Raw genomic sequence first — 17,138 nt, forward strand, 5'->3', positions numbered from 1 at the left:
GAGAGCGTCGGTCGTCCTCTAGCGAGACTAAGAGCTGTAAAAAACATGCTTAAAATATTAAAAGAAAAAAAAAAACACAAAAAAACTGAATCATGGTGTAAAAAAAATAAAAAGTACAGAATGAGTATTTCTGCATCCGTAATGACCCGAACGTGCCATGAAATGACTGGTTTTTATCCTGCAAGGTGAATGGCAGGTCTGATCTGCCGGGGCCAATTGCTGGGGCCCCTGCCGGTCATGTGAATAGAAAGCACACTGCTCCATTCAGGGAGATCAGTGAGCAGTTGTACTCGGCTTCCTCCAGCAGCCTTCGTTCTTGAATCCCCCCCGATCAGACACAGGGGGTATGTGCTTGTCATGGCACACCCCTTTAAGGATCTTTAGGGGTCACTGGGATCTGTACGGAGAATTGTGGTGTTATTGGTTACCGTCTATCTGACTTCTTTCTCCACTTTCTTACAGGTTCTGCGTACAACAAGCCTCCAGCCATGTTGCCCCCCTACAACCGAAACAGCCCATTTCCTGACTACACCTGGGGCTTTAACCCATACCTTTCTGGCACTTTCCCTTTAACTGGCTCCAAGTTGCCCCCCTCCCTGTACCCGCCCCAGTTTTACCCCAGCTCCCTCTCCCAGCTCCCCCTCCTGTCTCCCTGCTTCCGGGGGACTCCATGGACAGGTCAGCAACCTCATACCCAGTATACCACAAAGGCTGTGTGCCAGCCTGAATTCTCACCCGCTGCTGCCCCTGAGAGGAAGCGGAGAACTGGGCGGCACCGGGGCGGTGAGAAGAGACAGAGCCGAGCAGGCCGAAGGGAAACCAGAACCAGAATCTGACTCGGACCTGGAAATTACAGACGTGAGCGACTGCAGTTCAGAGGCAGAGGGGTGCGGGTACAGCCCGCCGTGCCCGGGAACCTCGGTTAGAAGGGGCAAGACAGAGGATGAGCGACCCAAAGGAGCAACCACCAAGATTTCCCAAGAAAAGCCGGCGGCTCCGCTCAGCTAGACCCGCCGGTCATTATACAGAAACTATATCTAAATGTACACTAAATATATATATAAATATATATAACTATACGGATATATGGGGGTAAACCGCGTGCTGCGCCAAGCCCTTCCTCCCGAAACAGCAGAAAATGTAAGCGTTATACAGTGGTAGCAAGACCTTAGTTCATTCATTTGGCTGTCAGGGCATGCTGGGAGTTGTAGTTTTGTAACACCGGTTGGAGGCCACTGTCCTCTGACCTCACAGATCCTTTCCATCCCACCATCGACCAAGAAAAAAGCCGCCATCCGACAGCAGGTGTGCACATGCATCCATATCCTGGCCCCAGGTCACCGGTGCAGATCGTCACACCACCGCGGAAGGTCATCACTCCGGGATGAAGCAGTCCTTCTTTCGTGCCAGGGTGCTGCAGAACAGCTTCCCCCTGTTGGGTTTAGGAGAAGGGTCCAAGTGTCTATTTTTCTATGAAGTTCTTTGGGTTCTGTAGACCTGGGGCGCAGGTGAACCCCGGGTTCTGATAACACGTTTCCTCTTCTCAGCAATGACCTGAAAATAAATCTCACCCCGAAGCAGGTTACACAAGTTCAGGCAGCAGATTGTACACAGGGGAGCAGCGCCGCCCAGTGGCCATTGCTTGTAATTGACGGCTAAAATGAAATCTCTGTTAAAGGGGATCTCCGGAATAACATCAAATTATGAGAACAGCTTGCAATATAATATTTGGCAGAATGATGCCCGTCCGGACGAGGGATGGGAACACAGGAGCCTCGGGGCGTCTTGGGTCATCCCTGGCGATAGTGAGATCATGGAGGGGAAGCGAGCAGTTTTCCTGAGGTCGGTGTGCCGGCATTAAGGGTATAAATTAGTTCCTGGGGACGCAGCAGAGTTATTACGGGATGGGCGCCTTTAAATCCATTTGACCCAATTCTCTCAGATTAGATTTCTTCTTTTTAGACTGGAATATGAAACGCCATAAACGCGCCCCTCTAGTTCCCACAGGACTGTGTTGTGATATTCGTGGCTTCCATTCAGGGACAGCAAGCAGAGGTCTGGAAAATGGAAATAAAAACCCGAAATGGAAGAGCAGAATATTTGTATCAGTCCCGGTCGCTTTCATGGTTCTGCTTCGGTTGGGGGGGGGAAGGGGGGGGGGGGATGTGAAATGTCCGGGCGCGCAGCAGTGCTTTAGAGTTTTAATTTAAAAAATAAACTTTACCTTTTAAAACGCCCTCCGACCGGTGGCACCTTTTAAAAACACCCTTGGTCACGTCTCAGCGATGGGTCATCGTGTTGGTTCCGGAGACCCCCTTTAATATGCCTTTAGCAACGATGCAAATACTTAGACTTTTTTCTTGCATGTATATTGAATGACATGATATCTTCAGTCTCCGGTCACTTCCAGAGCTGCAATCCCAATTCTTCTGGTTACCAGAGAGCAGTGCATTGTGGTCGCTCTTAGGGGGTGGAGCTAAGCTGCTGTTTCCAAGGGCAACAGTTGGACGTTTTGTTGACCCGAGAAGAAGCTCTACCTCTCACCAGCCAATCAGATTCCACCGTTTAGGTTACAATATAAGACATCGGATTGGTTGCTATGGGCAACGTGTCCATATTTCGTCTAGTCCAGCTTTTTGGGGAGGGCACATGGCGACATATGTTGCTACGCCACTTATTGGTGGTCACCAACGAGCTGCAGACAAGTCTCCGAAATGGTTTTGTTGTGTAACGTGAACATGTACGGTCTAAGGTCCTGGGGCGCATCGGGATCCATAGCAACAGGTTCATGTATGACTGGTTGCTATGCAACAGACAGCTACTTGACCCATAGCAACCAATGAATTCCCCACATTTTGCATCCAGTTTAGAATATGGGCGGCAGTAAAGTGATTGGTTGCTAGGGGCAACCACACCGTTGTTAAGTCACGTTGCAACGGTTGCTATGAGCCGCTAGTTTTTCTATAAGTTTCTGCCATTTACTAAAGGGGGGATCCAGAAAATGAAATTCCCTGTTAGATCATATAGATATGCCTCAAAAAATATCTGCAGGGGCCCCGGAGGAAGGGGCCCACACTCCGAACACTACCGATTTCAGTGGAGTCCTGGGTAGAACGGCGAGGGGAAGGCAGTTGCCCAAAGCAACCAATCAGATCCCAGCTCTCATTTTGAAGAGGTCATTTTGAAGATGAAAGCTGGAATCTGATTGGTTGCTATGGGGAACCTCTATACAACTGGTGCTGGAGAGGTTGGGGTCCCTACAGGGCACTTTTGGCCCCAGAACGTAGGTTATTTTCTGTCGGGTGCACCACCAGTATCCCCAGTCTCACATGTGTACCATGTCCAGTTTATGATGTGTGTATTCCCACCCCCATCCAGTGTTCTGTCCTGATGTATGTGGTAACATTATGGAGGGGGAGACGAGGGACGTAAAAAAAAAAAAATTGCAGACTTTTTTTTTTTTGTATCTGTGAGTAAAATGAATGAGCCGGAGAAATCCCAAAGCGAAGCAATAAAGAAAATCAGAAACAAACCAGTTGTCCGTCCGCTGCTGAATGGAACAATCGCCGCACACGCCAAACTGACACAAAAAAAATACATTTTATTTTTTTGGTGACATTTTTGTAAATTACAACTTTTTGCAAAAACATTTTCTTTGGCATAGAGATGAAGCAAGCATTTTATGGGGGAGGGAGACTGTCCCTCTCGAAATTCACAAACCTACCAATATAAACCCAAAATCCCCAAAGCTTCACAAATATATAAATATATCGAGGAATGAGGCTTAAATACCCAAACGGAAGATCGGCCACAGCGGGCTGAACCCCAGAACATATATATATATATATAACACCCGCCCGTAACACCTGTGTGCAGTTCCTCTAGAGCAGAGGTCGACATTCCGCAGCTCGCCAGCTATGGTGGGGGTACTCCGGGTATAACCCGGCACAGCTGGGGGGGCGGCCAGAAGGTTCAAGGCCTAAATATATGGTTCCTAATGTCGCTGAGGCTTAATGCACCATCTCCCCTGCAATGATTTCCAGTATGTTCTTGTGCCCGTAGCACATGACCTCCCCCCCATACAGAAACATTACGGTGGTGTGACAGACCCTTTTGGTGAACATCTCACAACCAAAGGTCACCATGAAGTAGAAAAGGTCTGGTGTGAACACGTGCAGGCCTCCTTACATCTTCTGAATCCACCTGAGATGCTAGGGATGTGCCCGACAATACAATTACAGGAACTGTGGTTGCTAGGCTATTTATCCATAGCAACCAGCCTGGTCTAAATGACTCCGATGTTCAACTCAAAGCTGGACTGTGCCAGTGGTGGCAGCAGAGTAGGAGCCATCTGGCAGCAGTCACACCACGATGGTCTCCATATCGATGGGCCTTAGTAATCAGTATAGGTGGAGGAGCCTGGCAGCAGTCACACCACGATGGTCTCCATATCGATGGGCCTTAGTAATCAGTATAGGAGGAGCCGCCTGGCAGCGGTCACACCACGATGGTCTCCATATCGATGGGCCTTCGTAATCAGTATAGGAGGAGCCGCCTGGCAGCGGTCACACCACAACAGTCTCCATATCGATGGGCCTTAGTAATCAGTATAGGAGGAGCCATCTGGTGGCGGTCACACCACGATGGTCTCCATATCGATGGGCCTTAGTAATCAGTATAGGAGGAGCCATCTGGCAGCAGTCACACTATGACGGTCTCCATATCGATGGGCCTTAGTAATCAGTATAGGAGGAGGAGCCTGGCAGCAGTCACACCATGACGGTCTCCATATCGATGGGCCTTAGTAATCAGTATAGGAGGAGCCATCTGGCAGCGGTCACACCACGATGGTCTCCACATCGATGGGCCTTAGTAATCAGTATAGGAGGAGGAGCCTGGCGGCGGTCACACCATGACGGTCTCCATATCGATGGGCCTTAGTAATCAGTATAGGAGGAGGAGCCTGGCAGCAGTCACACCATGACGGTCTCCATATCGATGGGCCTTAGTAATCAGATTTCTATGAATTATATTTAGCTGGAGAACTTCCTTAAGTCACCTCCTCCAATGTGAGCAGTGATAGGTCTGTAGCAGAAGTTGCAAGTCATCAGTAACTGGGTGCCTGGATTACAATGGGAACTTTTCTATATTTAATACTACAACCATCAAAAGAACACGTATGTAGACCGTCTGTTTAGAACACGTACATTTCACACCTTTAACGCCATCAGCGTCATGACAAAAAAAAAAAAGGGATCTGCATTGTATTCCAGAAAGGGCGCCTCCCTTGTCCTATAGGCTATGTCTGGTACTGCAGCTCAGTCCCTTTCACTTGAAGGCCGCAATACCCTATACAGCCCATGGACACAAGAGGCGCTGTTCCCGCAATAAAATGCAGATCCTTTTTCAGTTTAACCCCTTTAAATACTTCATCCTTTCCCCAGTTCATAGACCCTTATTCCTCTGACCCGTAACAGCTGAGAAAAATCTCTACAGGAAGCATAAAGGGCCGACTACGACTACAGAGACTTCTGAACAACCGCAAGGCATGGGAATGCTGCGTAGACCGGGTCTAATGGAGGCGATTATCCAGTGAGACCTCCTGATCCTGCCCAACAATGACCCATCTCCACCCTGTGGCTCTTCAGCTATTGCAAAACTACAACTCCCAGCTGGAGACCCACATGTCGGAGCCCACAGCTGTATCTAACTGTATCTAACCTGCCCGTATCTCAATAGTACCACAGTGTCATATCATCGCCCTTGAACCCTAAACCCCTCCACACTTTGTTCTCCATTCCTATCCAGGCATCCACGTTACAGGGGAACCCCAACCTCCTTATGGAGCTGAAGGGTTCACTTTTTTTTGTGCTTTTTATTATTATTTTATATAAACTTTATTAATGTGGAAAAAAAAAAAAAAAGAGCAAAAAAAAAACCCCAGTCTCTCTAATAAGCAGACGGGATGACGTTACTGTACAGCTATGATAAGAATTTCTATCTGAAATATATATTTAAAAAAAGCAGACTGAATACGCACTTCACCCCCCCCCATCCCTGAAAAAACAGAAAAGTATAAAAGCTATAAGGCACTTGTGTCGTCCAAGAGGGATAAAACCAGGTCCCCTCAATTTCAGCAGGGCTCCCACCCACCCACATCCTATGACTGGCAGTCCATTTAGTCCCATAACTCCCACCCTGGCAATCGTCCTGTTCCTGGCACCTCAGAGGTTGTGTCACCGTCATTCTTGGCAGGGCATGCAGCTCAGTTAACCATGGAAAACAGGACCTGAGGGAAAAAAATAACAAAATACGTGAGAGCCAACCCCCGGGACGCAGCGCAGAAAGCCGACCCCCGGGGATGCAGAGAGCCGACCCCCGGGGATGCAGAGAGCCGACCCCCGGGGATGCAGAGAGCCGACCCCCGGGGATGCAGAGAGCCGACCCCGGGGATGCAGAGAGCCGACCCCCGGGGATGCAGAGAGCCGACCCCCGGGGATGCAGAGAGCCGACCCCCGGGGATGCAGAGAGCCGACCCCCGGGGATGCAGAGAGCCGACCCCCGGGGATGCAGAGAGCCGACCCCCGGGGATGCAGAGAGCCGACCCCCGGGGATGCAGAGAGCAGAGAGCCGGGGATGCAGAGAGCAGAGAGCCGGGGATGCAGAGAGCAGAGAGCCGACCCCCGGGGATGCAGAGAGCAGAGAGCCGACCCCCGGGGAAGCAGAGAGCAGAGAGCCGACCCCGGGGATGCAGAGAGCAGAGAGCCGACCCCCGGGGATGCAGAGAGCAGAGAGCCGACCCCCGGGGATGCAGAGAGCAGAGAGCCGACCCCCGGGGATGCAGAGAGCAGAGAGCCGACCCCCGGGGATGCAGAGAGCCGACCCCCGGGGAGCGGCGGAGAGAGCCAAACAACAGGCGCAGAGAGCCGACCCCCAGGGAGCGGCACACAGAGCAGACCCTCGGGGAGCGGCGCAGAGGGCCAAACAACAGGCGCAGAGAGCCGACCCCCAGGGAGCGGCGGAGAGAGCCAAACAACAGGCGCAGAGAGCCGACCCCCGGGGAGCGGCACACAGAGCAGACCCTCGGGGAGCGGCGCAGAGGGCCAAACAACAGGCGCAGAGAGCCGACCCCCAGGGAGCGGCGGAGAGAGCCAAACAACAGGCGCAGAGAGCCGACCCCCAGGGAGCGGCACACAGAGCAGACCCTCGGGGAGCGGCGCAGAGGGCCAAACAACAGGCGCAGAGAGCCGACCCCCAGGGAGCGGCACACAGAGCAGACCCTCGGGGAGCGGCGCAGAGAGCCAAACAACAGGCGCAGAAAGCTTACCCCCGGGGATGCAGAGAGCCGACCCCCGGGGAGCGGCGCAGAGAGCCGACCCCCGGGGAGCGGCACACAGAGCCGACCCCCGGGGAGCGGCACACAGAGCCGACCCCCGGGGAGCGGCACACAGAGCCGACCCCCGGGGAGCGGCACACAGAGCCGACCCCCGGTGAGCGGCACCCAGAGCCTACGCCCGGGGAGCGGCACACAGAGCCGACCCCCGGGGAGCGGCACACAGAGCTGACCCTCGGGGAGCGGCACACAGAGCCAAACAGGCGCAGAAAGCAGACCCCCGGGGGTCGGCTCTCTGCGCCGCTCCCCGGGGATCGGCTCTCTGCGCTCCACGCCTTTGCTCTCTGCATCCCCGGGGGGTCGGCTCTCTGCGCCTGTTGTTTGGCTCTCTGCGCCGCTCCCCGAGGGTCGGCTCTGTGTGCTGCTCCCTGGGGGTCGGCTCTCTGCATCTGTTGTTTGGCTCTCTCCGCCGCTCCCCAGGGGTCAGCTCTTTGCGCCGCTCCCCGGGGGTCTGCTTTCTGCGCCTGTTTGGCTCTCTGCGCCGCAGAGAGCCAAATAACAAGCGCAGAGAGCCGACCCCCCGGGGATGCAGAGAGCAGAGGCGTGGAGTGCAGAGAGCCGACCCCCGGGGAGCGGCGCACAGAGCCGACCCCCGGGGAGCGGCGCACAGAGCCGACCCCCGGGGAGCGGCGCACAGAGCCGACCCCCGGGGAGCGGCGCACAGAGCCGACCCCCGGGGAGCGGCGCACAGAGCCAAACAGGCGCAGAGAGCCGACCCCCGGGAAGCGGCGCAGAGAGCCAAACAACAGGCGCAGAGAGCCGACCCCCGGGAAGCGGCGCAGAGAGCCAAACAACAGGCGCAGAGAGCCGAACCCCGGGGAGCGGCGCAGAGAGCCAAACAACAGGCGCAGAGAGCCGAACCCCGGGGAGCGGCGCAGAGAGCCAAACAGGCGCAGAGAGCTGACCCCCGGGGAGCGGCGCAAAGAGCCAAACAGGCGCAGAGAGCCGACCCCCGGGAAGCGGCGCAGAGAGCCAAATAACAGGCGTAGAGAGCCGACCCCCGGGGATGCAGAGAGCAGAGCCGCGGGGTGCAGAGAGCCGACCCCATATATTGCACAAGTGCATCTTATAAGGGATTGTCTCACCACAAATCCCCTTTCAGCTCAGAACCCTTTTTCCCTGCAGTGGTTGCTGGGGTCAGAGCTCATATAACGCAGGCCCCGTCTATGACATGTGTCCTAACACAACATCTGGAAAGGGGCGGGAAAACCTTCAGGACACCAACATGGAATTAGGAATAAAATGACTTCTTATATTTCAGATTAAAACTCGAATACAGTGTTATGTATGCAGCTCCCATGCAGGGCCAAGTGTCTCCATGGTTACAGACTACATACAAAGAGTGTCAAATACTATAAGAGAACACGTGCGGCCGCATAATCAAGAATAAAACAGAACCACACAATGCGGCACAAGAGGGACATCTAGTGGTGAGAAAATGGAAGGACGGCCACCAGTAAAGAGGATCACTCGAGGTGCAAAAACAAAGGACGAGTTTTGTCAAGACTCAAGAGCTTCATCCAGGAGTCAAGAGGGGTGGAGGCCAGGAGGTGGTGCAGCTCAGGAGCGGGTGGAGGCCAGGAGGTGGTGCAGCTCAGGAGCGGGTGGAGGCCAGGAGGTGGTGCAGCTCAGGAGCGGGTGGAGGCCAGGAGGTGGTGCAGCTCAGGAGCGGGTGGAGGCCAGGAGGTGGTGCAGCTCAGGAGCGGGTGGAGGCCAGGAGGTGGTGCAGCTCAGGAGCGGGTGGAGGCCAGGAGGTGGTGCAACTCAGGAGCGGGTGGAGGCCAGGAGGTGGTGCAACTCAGGAGCGGGTGGAGGCCAGGAGGTGGTGCAGCTCAGGAGCGGGTGGAGGCCAGGAGGTGGTGCAGCTCAGGAGCGGGTGGAGGCCAGGAGGTGGTGCAGCTCAGGAGCGGGTGGAGGCCAGGAGGTGGTGCAGCTCAGGAGCGGGTGGAGGCCAGGAGGTGGTGCAGCTCAGGAGCGGGTGGAGGCCAGGAGGTGGTGCAGCTCAGGAGCGGGTGGAGGCCAGGAGGTGGTGCAGCTCAGGAGCGGGTGGAGGCCAGGAGGTGGTGCAGCTCAGGAGCGGGTGGAGGCCAGGAGGTGGTGCAGCTCAGGAGCGGGTGGAGGCCAGGAGGGGTTGGAGGCCAAGAAGGGTGGAGACCAGGAGGAGGTGGGGTACAGGTCAGGAGTGGGTGGAGGGCAGGTATTTTTACCCAGCATGCACCCATACAATGCTGATGACACTTTTTGATATGTTTGGAGACCTCTTGCTTGCACCTCGGGTGATCTTCTTTACTGTTCCCCGGCTTTCCATGTTCTCACCACTAGTTGTCCCTCTTGGGCCACGTTGTGCAGTTCCGTCATTTTCTTCTAGAATATGCGCCCGCACCCGTTTCTGTGTACATGGGACTGAGAGGTTTGGCCTTTGCTGGTTAGTGTTCACCACACGTGTCTGCAACACAAACCTGTCTAAAAAGTGGCCTCTGTGTAGTATGACCCTGCACTCACACTCCCTGTGCCTCTGTGTAGTATGACCCTGCACTCACACTCCCTGTGTAGTCTGACCCTGCACTCACACTCCCTGTGCCCCTGTGTAGCATTACCCTGCACTCTCACTCCCTGTGCCTCTGTGTAGCATTACCCTGCACTCACACTCCCTGTGCCCCTGTGTAGTATGACCCTGCACTCACACTCCCTGTGTAGTCTGACCCTGCACTCACACTCCCTGTGCCCCTGTGTAGTATGACCCTGCACTCACACTCCCTGTGCACCTGTGTAGCATTACCCTGCACTCTCACTCCCTGTGCCCCTGTGTAGCATGACCCTGCACTCTCACTCCCTGTGCCCCTGTGTAGCATGACCCTGCACTCTCACTCCCTGTGCCTCTGTGTAGTATGACCCTGCACTCACACTCCCTGTGCCCCTGTGTAGTATGACCCTGCACTCACACTCCCTGTGTAGTCTGACCCTGCACTCACACTCCCTGTGCCCCTGTGTAGTATGACCCTGCACGCACACTCCCTGTGCACCTGTGTAGCATTACCCTGCACTCTCACTCCCTGTGCCCCTGTGTAGCATGACCCTGCACTCTCACTCCCTGTGCCCCTGTGTAGCATGACCCTGCACTCTCACTCCCTGTGCCTCTGTGTAGTATGACCCTGCACTCACACTCCCTGTGCCCCTGTGTAGTATGACCCTGCACTCACACTCCCTGTGCCCCTGTGTAGTATGACCCTGCACTCACACTCCCTGTGCCCCTGTGTAGCATTACCCTGCACTCTCACTCCCTGTGCCCCTGTGTAGTCTGACCCTGCACTCACACTCCCTGTGCCTCTGTGTAGTATGACCCTGCACTCACTCCCTGTGCCCCTGTGTAGTATTACCCTGCACTCACACTCCCTGTGCCCCTGTGTAGTATGACCCTGCACCCTCACTCCCTGTGCCCGTGTAGTCTGACCCTGCACTCACACTCCTTGTGCCCCTGTGAAGTATGACCCTGCACTCACACTCCCTGTGCCCGTGTAGTCTGACCCTGCACTCACACTCCCTGTGCCCCTGTGTAGTATGACCCTACACTCACACTCCCTGTGCCCCTGTGTAGCATTACCCTGCACTCACACTCCTTGTGCCCCTGTGAAGTATGACCCTGCACCCTCACTCCCTGTGCCCCTGTGTAGCATTACCCTGCACTCACACTCCCTGTGCCCCTGTGTAGCATTACCCTGCACCCTCACTCCCTGTGCCCCTGTGTAGCATTACCCTGCACTCACACTCCCTGTGCCCCTGTGTAGCATTACCCTGCACTCACACTCCCTGTGCCCCTGTGTAGCATTACCCTGCACCCTCACTCCCTGTGCCCCTGTGTAGCATTACCCTGCACCCTCACTCCCTGTGCCCCTGTGTAGCATTACCCTGCACCCTCACTCCCTGTGCCCCTGTGTAGCATTACCCTGCACTCTCACTCCCTGTGCCCCTGTGTAGCATTACCCTGCACCCTCACTCCCTGTGCCCCTGTGTAGCATTACCCTGCACTCTCACTCCCTGTGCCCCTGTGTAGCATTACCCTGTACTCACACTCCCTTCCTGGCCCCGGTGTAGTCTGCACTCCCTTCTAGGCCCCTGTGTAGTATGACGCTGCACTCCATCCTGGGCCGCGGTGTAGACTGTACTCCCTTCTGGGCCCCTGTGTAGTATGACGCTGCACTCCATCCTGGGCCCCGGTGTAGACTGCACTCTCTTCCGGGCCCCTGTGTAGTATGACCCTGCACTCTCTTCCGGGCCCCTGTGTAGTATGACGCTGCACTCACACTCCATCCTGGGCCCCTGTGTAGTCTGACCCTGCACTCTCTTCCGGGCCCCTGTGTAGTATGACGCTGCACTCACACTCCATCCTGGGCCCCTGTGTAGTCTGACCCTGCATCCCCTGCCCCAACACCTGATACTATAGGAGGAGATTTCAGTAGTCACTGAATATTTAGGAATTGCGTTTGCAGCAATTTAAATGTTCTTCAAGGGGTCTTCCAGAAATTATTCATTAGCAGGGTCTCCAATAATCAGCTTGTGGGACCCCCAGCGATCTCATTAAATCTGGTAGGAAAACTGGTGGCCAGCGCTCAATTTCCCTGCAGCGCCCCCACAGACGATGTGAGGCATTACACAGCGTCCATTCAGATCAATGACTTGTCTGAAATGAATGGCGGGAGAGGCGCCCCTCGTGTCTGCTCTCTGCTCTGGCTTATAAATGGGGGTCCTGAGCGGAGGACCCCCCCCAAACAACCAGAACTCCGTAATGGGGCGCTTACCTGTCTCATGTGAAGCTTCCTTGGGATACAGTAAATTTGGCAACTGTCCTCTGCAGGTGGATATAATCCTCCTCTATAACCTAAGGAGCAAAGGAAAAAGACGTGAGGAGCTCAGGCACAGGGGTCCAGACGACGGCCTAGTTAAAGGGCCAGCGCAGCGCGGTCACACCACCGGGGACAGAACCTGTAGTCATTACATACGATAAAACAGAGTATTAAAGGGATCTGTCAGGAGGCGGAATATCGGATATGGCCCTGTTCACACAGCATCTGTAGAACGGGTCAGAATGAAGGCCTGGAGACACCACAGAATCCCAATAATAGGCGAGCGTCCGAGCGGCCGCCACTTACCTTCAGCTGCTGCACTCTCTGCTCCAGTAGAAGGATGCGCCTCCGAACCTCCTCCGACTGCTCCTGGGACAAGACGATTGGGGCACACAGAGACTCTCCGATGTCTCGTGGCCCTAAATCACACCCTGTAAGAAGCCGGCAGTAGACAGAATAAGACCGGGGCCACACACATGACCAATACAGTTCAACACAAAGGGTTAAACCGGTTACAAAGCACTTTGACCCCAGAAGCCAGATGTGAACCGAGGGCAAAGTGACTGCAATGTAGACGGGCGACACCTCGGCCACGTCGCCCTCCCTGGACTCAACATACAGACTCCCCATTTTTACCCTGCTCTTTGGCCTCCCTGTCAGACTCCGCCGCAGCATCTTCTTCCTGACCATTTGTGTTCTTCTCTTCTGGGGCAGGTTGGGGACCTCCAGACTCATCCTGGGAGTTTTCAGACCAGCTGTCAAGGTTTGCAAGAGACTCCACGTCCAGACTTAGCCGGATATTACGCACAAGTAACCTCTTCAAGACAGAGACTGACGAAAGAGAAGAGGAAGTATATCACAAGCCAAGCCACTCTGTATTATACTCCAGAGCAGCACTCACTATTCTGCTGGTGCAGTCACTGTGTACATACATTACTTATCCTGTACTGATCCGGAGTTACATCCTGTATTATACTCCAGAGCTGCACTCACCATTCTGCTGGTGCAGTCACTGTGTACATACATTACTTATCCTGTACTGATCCTGAGTTACATCCTGTATTATACTCCAGAGCTGCACTCACTATTCTGCTGGTACAGTCACTGTGTACATACATTACTTATCCTGTACTGATCCTGAGTCACATCCTGTATTATACTCCAGAGCTGCACTCACCATTCTGCTGGTGCAGTCACTGTGTACATACATTACTTATTCTGTACTGATCCTGAGTTACATCCTGTATTATACTCCAGAGCTGCACTCACTATTCTGCTGGTGCAGTCACTGTGTACATACATTACTTATCCTGTACTGATCCTGAGTTACATCCTGTATTATACTCCAGAGCTGCACTCACTATTCTGCTGGTGGAGTCACTGTGTACATACATTACTTATCCTGTACTGATCCTGAGTTACATCCTGTATTATACTCCAGAGCTGCACTCACTATTCTGCTGGTGCAGTCACTGTGTACATACATTACTTATCCTGTACTGATCCCGAGTTACATCCTGTATTATACTCCAGAGCTGCACTCACTATTCTGCTGGTGCAGTCACTGTGTACATACATTACTTATCCTGCACTGATCCCGAGTTACATCCTGTATTATACTCCAGAGCTGCACTCACTATTCTGCTGGTGCAGTCACTGTGCACATACATTACTTATCTTGTACTGATCCTGAGTTACATCCTGTATTATATTCCAGAGCTGCACTCACTATTCTGCTGGTGCAGTCACTGTGTACATACATTACTTATCCTGTACTGATCCTGAGTTACATCCTGTATTATACTCCAGAGCTGCACTCACTATTCTGCTGGTGCAGTCACTGTGTACATACATTACTTATCCTGTACTGATCCTGAGTAACATCCTGTATTATACTCCAGAGCTGCACTCACTATTCTGCTGGTGCAGTCACTGTGTACATACATTACTTATCCTGTACTGATCCTGAGTTACATCCTGTATTATACCCCAGAGCTGCACTCACTATTCTGCTGGTGCAGTCACTGTGTGCATACATTACTTATCCTGTACTGATCCTGAGTTACATCCTGTATTATACTCCAGAGCTGCACTCACTATTCTGCTGGTGGAGTCCCTGTGTACATACATTACTTATCCTGTACTGACCCTGAGTAACATCCTGTATTATACTCCAGAGCTGCACTCACTATTCTGCTGGTGCAGTCACTGTGTACATACATTACTTATCCTGTACTGATCCTGAGTTACATCCTGTATTATACTCCAGAGCAGCACTCACTATTCTGCTGGTGCAGTCACTGTGTACATACATTACTTATCCTGTACTGATCCTCAGTTACATCCTGTATTATATTCCAGAGCAGCACTCACTATTCTGCTGGTGCAGTCACTGTGTACATACATTACTTATCCTGTACTAATCCTGAGTAACATCATGTATTATACTCCAGAGCTGCACTCACTATTCTGCTGGTGCAGTCACTGTGTACATACATTACTTATCCTGTACTGATCCTGAGTTACATCCTGTATTATACTCCAGAGCTGCACTCACTATTCTGCTCGTAGAGTCACTGTGTACATACATTACTTATCCTGTACTGATCCTGAGTTACCTCCTGTATTATACTCCAGAGCTGCGCTCACTATTCTGCTGGTGCAGTCACTGTGTACATACATTACTTATTCTGTACTAATCCTGAGTAACATCCTGTATTATACTCCAGAGCTGCACTCACTATTCTGCTGGTGCAGTCACTGTGTACATACATTACTTATCCTGTACTGATCCTGAGTTACATCCTGTATTATACTCCAGAGCTGCACTCACTATTCTGCTGGTGCAGTCACTGTGTACATACATTACTTATCCTGTACTGATCCTGAGTTACATCCTGTATTATACTCCAGAGCTGCACTCACTATTCTGCTGGTGCAGTCACTGTGTACATACATTACTTATCCTGTACTGATCCTGAGTTACATCCTGTATTATACTCCAGAGCTGCACTCACTATTCTGCTGGTGCAGTCACTGTGTACATACATTACTTATCCTGTACTGATCCTGAGTTACATCCTGTATTATACTCCAGAGCTGCACTCACTATTCTGCTGGTGCAGTCACTGTGTACATACATTACTTATCCTGTACTGATCCTGAGTTACATCCTGTATTATACTCCAGAGCTGCACTCACTATTCTGCTGGTGCAGTCACTGTGTACATACATTACTTATCCTGTACTGATCCTGAGTTACATCCTGTATTATACTCCAGAGCTGCGCTCACTATTCTGCTGGTGCAGTCACTGTGTACATACATTACTTATCCTGTACTGATCCTGAGTTACATCCTGTATTATACCCCAGAGCTGCGCTCACTATTCTGCTGGTGCAGTCACAGTGTACAGACATCACCGTTACTTGCTCTCCTCACCTTCTTCTAGCGCGTCACTGGCGACATTTCCCCCTCCGCTCGTGTACGGGTTCAGCTTGTAGGCGAGATGTTCTGCTGATTGGTCCCCAGGATTATCCTCGCTCCCGAGCCCCACGTCGTCGAGAGATTCTTCCTTTTCTGTTGACAGAAGCGGAGACTGAGGAGCGGAGGCTGGAGATGGTGTCAGGAAACATTTACAGCATGAAGGAAGGCAGCTGCAGGGGGGCCCCTGGGTTAAGGGGCCCAGGTCAAGTGCAGGGACCCTGGGGAGATGAGTGATCCCGCCTAACATCTAGGCCGCGCTCCGTTACACGGGCAGCGGGGTCACAGCGCCTCTCACTGGATGACATCTTCAGCCATGTTTCTATGACTTGTCACAATTCTGATGCATTAACGCAATTTTAAGTTTTTTTTTCAGAATTTTTCTACTGATGATCTATCCTGAAGGTTAGGTCATCAGTATCTGATCAGTGGGGGGTCCGACACCCGGGAGCCCCGCCGATCAGCTCTTCGAGAAGGCACCGGCGCTCCTGTGAGTGTCGCGGCCTTCTCCGTGCTTCCCATGCACAGCGCCGCACATTGTATAGTGGCCGTGCTTGGTATCGCGCTCGGCCCTATTCACTTCTATGGGGCTCAGCACGATAGAGGAGCGCAGGTGCCTTCTCAAGCATCCGATCGACGGTGGTCCTGGGTGTCAGACCCCCAGCACGACGACCTGTCCTCAGGATACGCCATCAGTATCAAAATCCCAGAAAAACCCCTTTAAGACAGCCCTTTCTCATAAACCCCGCCTCTTTTCCTCCAAGACACGCCCCTTGGCTATTGGGTCCGATAATAAGTGCGGCCGTATAGTACATCTCCCCCTTGTCCCAGAGGTCGGGCTGTAGGTGCTCATCTTGTCCGGGTCAGGAGCACTTACCGTCCTTCGTTGCAGACTCTTTCATGGAGCCTCCGTTTTCTGAACCTCCCAGCAACTGGTCACTATAGCAAAAAAAAATATATATAAAAAAAGTGGGAATAGTAAAAATGAGCCCAAAAGTGAAAGATGTGACTCCAGTTAATGGTCACGTACCCCAGACACCAGAACACTAACGGGTGAGAGAAGATAGGGGTGTGGGTGCTCACACAGGCCACGTCAGCCACCCAATGACCCCCTGCACTTCCTAATCGTGCAGCAGTGATCACTATGTATGGAGATGTGGCATGCCCAGTGTATGCTGGAACTAGATCAGCACCATATGGCAGTATTATGTGGCAGCACTACTTCCCAGTGCGGTACATTGTTATTTAGAAGACTCCACATGGTTCTGGCCGCCGTCCTGCACGACCTGTGTAATTAGGCCCCATATGGTCTAGTTATTTATGCACTATATGACGCCATTTGTGGGACGCCAACAGACGGTACTGCATAGGGCTCTATCCAATATACAGCATGCTACATAAAAGGGCAGCCGCACGGTGAAT

The 17,138-nt window shown here is 52.9% G+C and overlaps 3 protein-coding genes across 10 annotated transcripts in view; 2 read left to right on the forward strand and 1 right to left on the reverse strand.

The window, feature by feature from the left end:
• Positions 1 to 462: 462 nt before the first annotated feature.
• On the forward strand, positions 463 to 1,254 carry LOC122923978 (ETS domain-containing transcription factor ERF-like; the record flags this gene model as incomplete). The annotated part of the gene is given in 3 exon segments (XM_044274891.1): positions 463 to 633; positions 636 to 680; positions 683 to 1,254. Coding segments are annotated over 3 exon segments (542 nt in total), but the record flags the coding sequence as incomplete, so codon positions are not given.
• A 2,327-nt stretch (positions 1,255 to 3,581) lies between these two features.
• The window catches only part of ARHGEF1 (Rho guanine nucleotide exchange factor 1), a 71,084-nt gene continuing 57,527 nt past the window's right edge, over positions 3,582 to 17,138 (reverse strand). For all 7 annotated transcript variants that reach the window (XM_044274893.1, XM_044274892.1, XM_044274898.1 and 4 more), the window contains 6 exons: positions 16,594 to 16,655; positions 15,675 to 15,812; positions 12,871 to 13,065; positions 12,541 to 12,665; positions 12,190 to 12,269; positions 3,582 to 6,289 (listed from right to left, as the gene is read on the reverse strand). In XM_044274893.1, the coding sequence (XP_044130828.1) occupies positions 12,195 to 12,269; positions 12,541 to 12,665; positions 12,871 to 13,065; positions 15,675 to 15,812; positions 16,594 to 16,655 (595 nt within the window). In that variant the 3' untranslated portion in view covers positions 3,582 to 6,289; positions 12,190 to 12,194. The remainder of the gene's footprint in view (positions 6,290 to 12,189; positions 12,270 to 12,540; positions 12,666 to 12,870; positions 13,066 to 15,674; positions 15,813 to 16,593; positions 16,656 to 17,138) is intronic.
• Positions 8,011 to 10,333, forward strand: LOC122923980. Of its 2 annotated transcripts, none has more exons than XM_044274901.1 (2): positions 8,011 to 9,487; positions 9,522 to 10,333. In XM_044274901.1, exons 1-2 carry the CDS (start codon positions 8,832 to 8,834, stop codon positions 9,919 to 9,921), a joined length of 1,056 nt encoding a protein of 351 aa, XP_044130836.1. In that variant the 5' UTR covers positions 8,011 to 8,831; the 3' UTR covers positions 9,922 to 10,333. The 2 variants fall into 2 exon arrangements, with proteins under 2 accessions (XP_044130836.1, XP_044130835.1); XM_044274900.1 differs by having other exon boundaries at positions 8,011 to 9,419; positions 9,454 to 10,333.

Source organism: Bufo gargarizans, unplaced genomic scaffold (assembly GCF_014858855.1).
Source record: "Bufo gargarizans isolate SCDJY-AF-19 unplaced genomic scaffold, ASM1485885v1 original_scaffold_2115_pilon, whole genome shotgun sequence".
NCBI classification, from domain to species: Eukaryota; Metazoa; Chordata; class Amphibia; order Anura; family Bufonidae; genus Bufo; species Bufo gargarizans.